At 48.1% G+C, this 1,265-nt stretch overlaps 1 protein-coding gene across 1 annotated transcript; it reads left to right on the top strand.

Moving 5' to 3' along the window:
- Positions 1–257: 257 nt before the first annotated feature.
- Positions 258–742, top strand: SARC_16512 (hypothetical protein; the record flags this gene model as incomplete). The annotated part of the gene is made up of 1 exon (XM_014289383.1): positions 258–742. A coding segment is annotated over one exon (485 nt), but the record flags the coding sequence as incomplete, so codon positions are not given.
- Between the last annotated feature and the right edge of the window lie 523 nt (positions 743–1,265).

Below are 1,265 nucleotides of genomic sequence, written 5' to 3'. Positions count from 1 at the left end.
TATGAAATATATGCGTGCACGTATGTTTACTTTGGAGGTTCCGAAGAGAGCTATAAAGCAACGGGTGGTGTGTGCGTTTGCGTCGGTGGGTAGCATGCGATGTCGGGCTTAGCATGGTGTACAATGTTGCTGTCTGTGCTTCCGCCTAATGAGTGGCACTGTTTAGTTTACAGTACACAATTGGGTGTGCTTGTATTCTCATTAACGCGATACTTCGGTTGGTCTTTTGTATTGTATTGGGAACACCTGCCCCACAGACACCGTCGCCGATCACGGTACACAGAGCACAGCGCAAAACGGGACGCCGGATGCGAGCGGTTGCCATGGCAACAGTGATGACACCGACAGCGGATGTGACGACGAGTCCTACCAGGGGGTGGACCAGACGGACAGAGGTAGTCTAAAGCGCACCTCGATACACACAGGGGAGACTATGCTACCCCCCAAATCTCTACCCATACCCGCAAGCAAACCAACACACATACCTACACACACCCACACCCACCCGCCCCAGTCGCCGAGCGTGCAAGAGATGTGCAGTCTATTAATAGAACACGGCGGGCGCGCTCAGTACTTTACACTCGAGCTTGTGGCCAGGACTATATATCGGGTTGCCATGACAACCACTGCTACCCTGTTTGGTACAGGCACAGTACCCTCGCACGAACATGCGAGTATGAGCATGAACACAGACCAAGGTATGGTTATGTATAGGCAGCGTGTACGGGGTTGCTTTTACTAAGCGTGTACGGGTTTGGTTGTGCTATGTACGGGGTTACTTGTCCTATGGGTCGATGTATATGAGTAGTAATAAACCCATAGACACTGAGTGCATGCCGTGGTATAGCTAGTAGTGTGTTTGCTTGTCCTATGGGTCGATGTATATGAGTGTGAATAAACCCATAGACACTGAGTGCATGCCATGGTATAGCTAGTAGTGTGTTTGCTTGTCCTATGTGTCGATGTATATGAGTGTGAATAAACTCATAGACACCGAGTGCATGCCATGGTATAGCTAGTAGTGTGTTTGTTTGTCCTATGGGTCGATGTATATGAGTAGTAATAAACCCATGGACACTGAGTGCATGCCATCGTATAGTTAGTAGTGAGCGTGTTTCGATTGGAGTGTGTGCATTTGATGTCATCAGAGTGCTCCAGCAACAGTGTGTTTATATATCACAGAAACTGCAACGGCTCATAACACATATAGGTAGAAGCAATAGCCGTGATAAAAACTACTACACATTCATAGACGTAAGTGTACA

This window comes from Sphaeroforma arctica, assembly GCF_001186125.1.
Source record: "Sphaeroforma arctica JP610 unplaced genomic scaffold supercont1.8242, whole genome shotgun sequence".
Lineage (NCBI taxonomy): Eukaryota > Ichthyosporea > Ichthyophonida > Sphaeroforma > Sphaeroforma arctica.
This window is presented reverse-complemented; position numbering and strand designations above follow the sequence as displayed.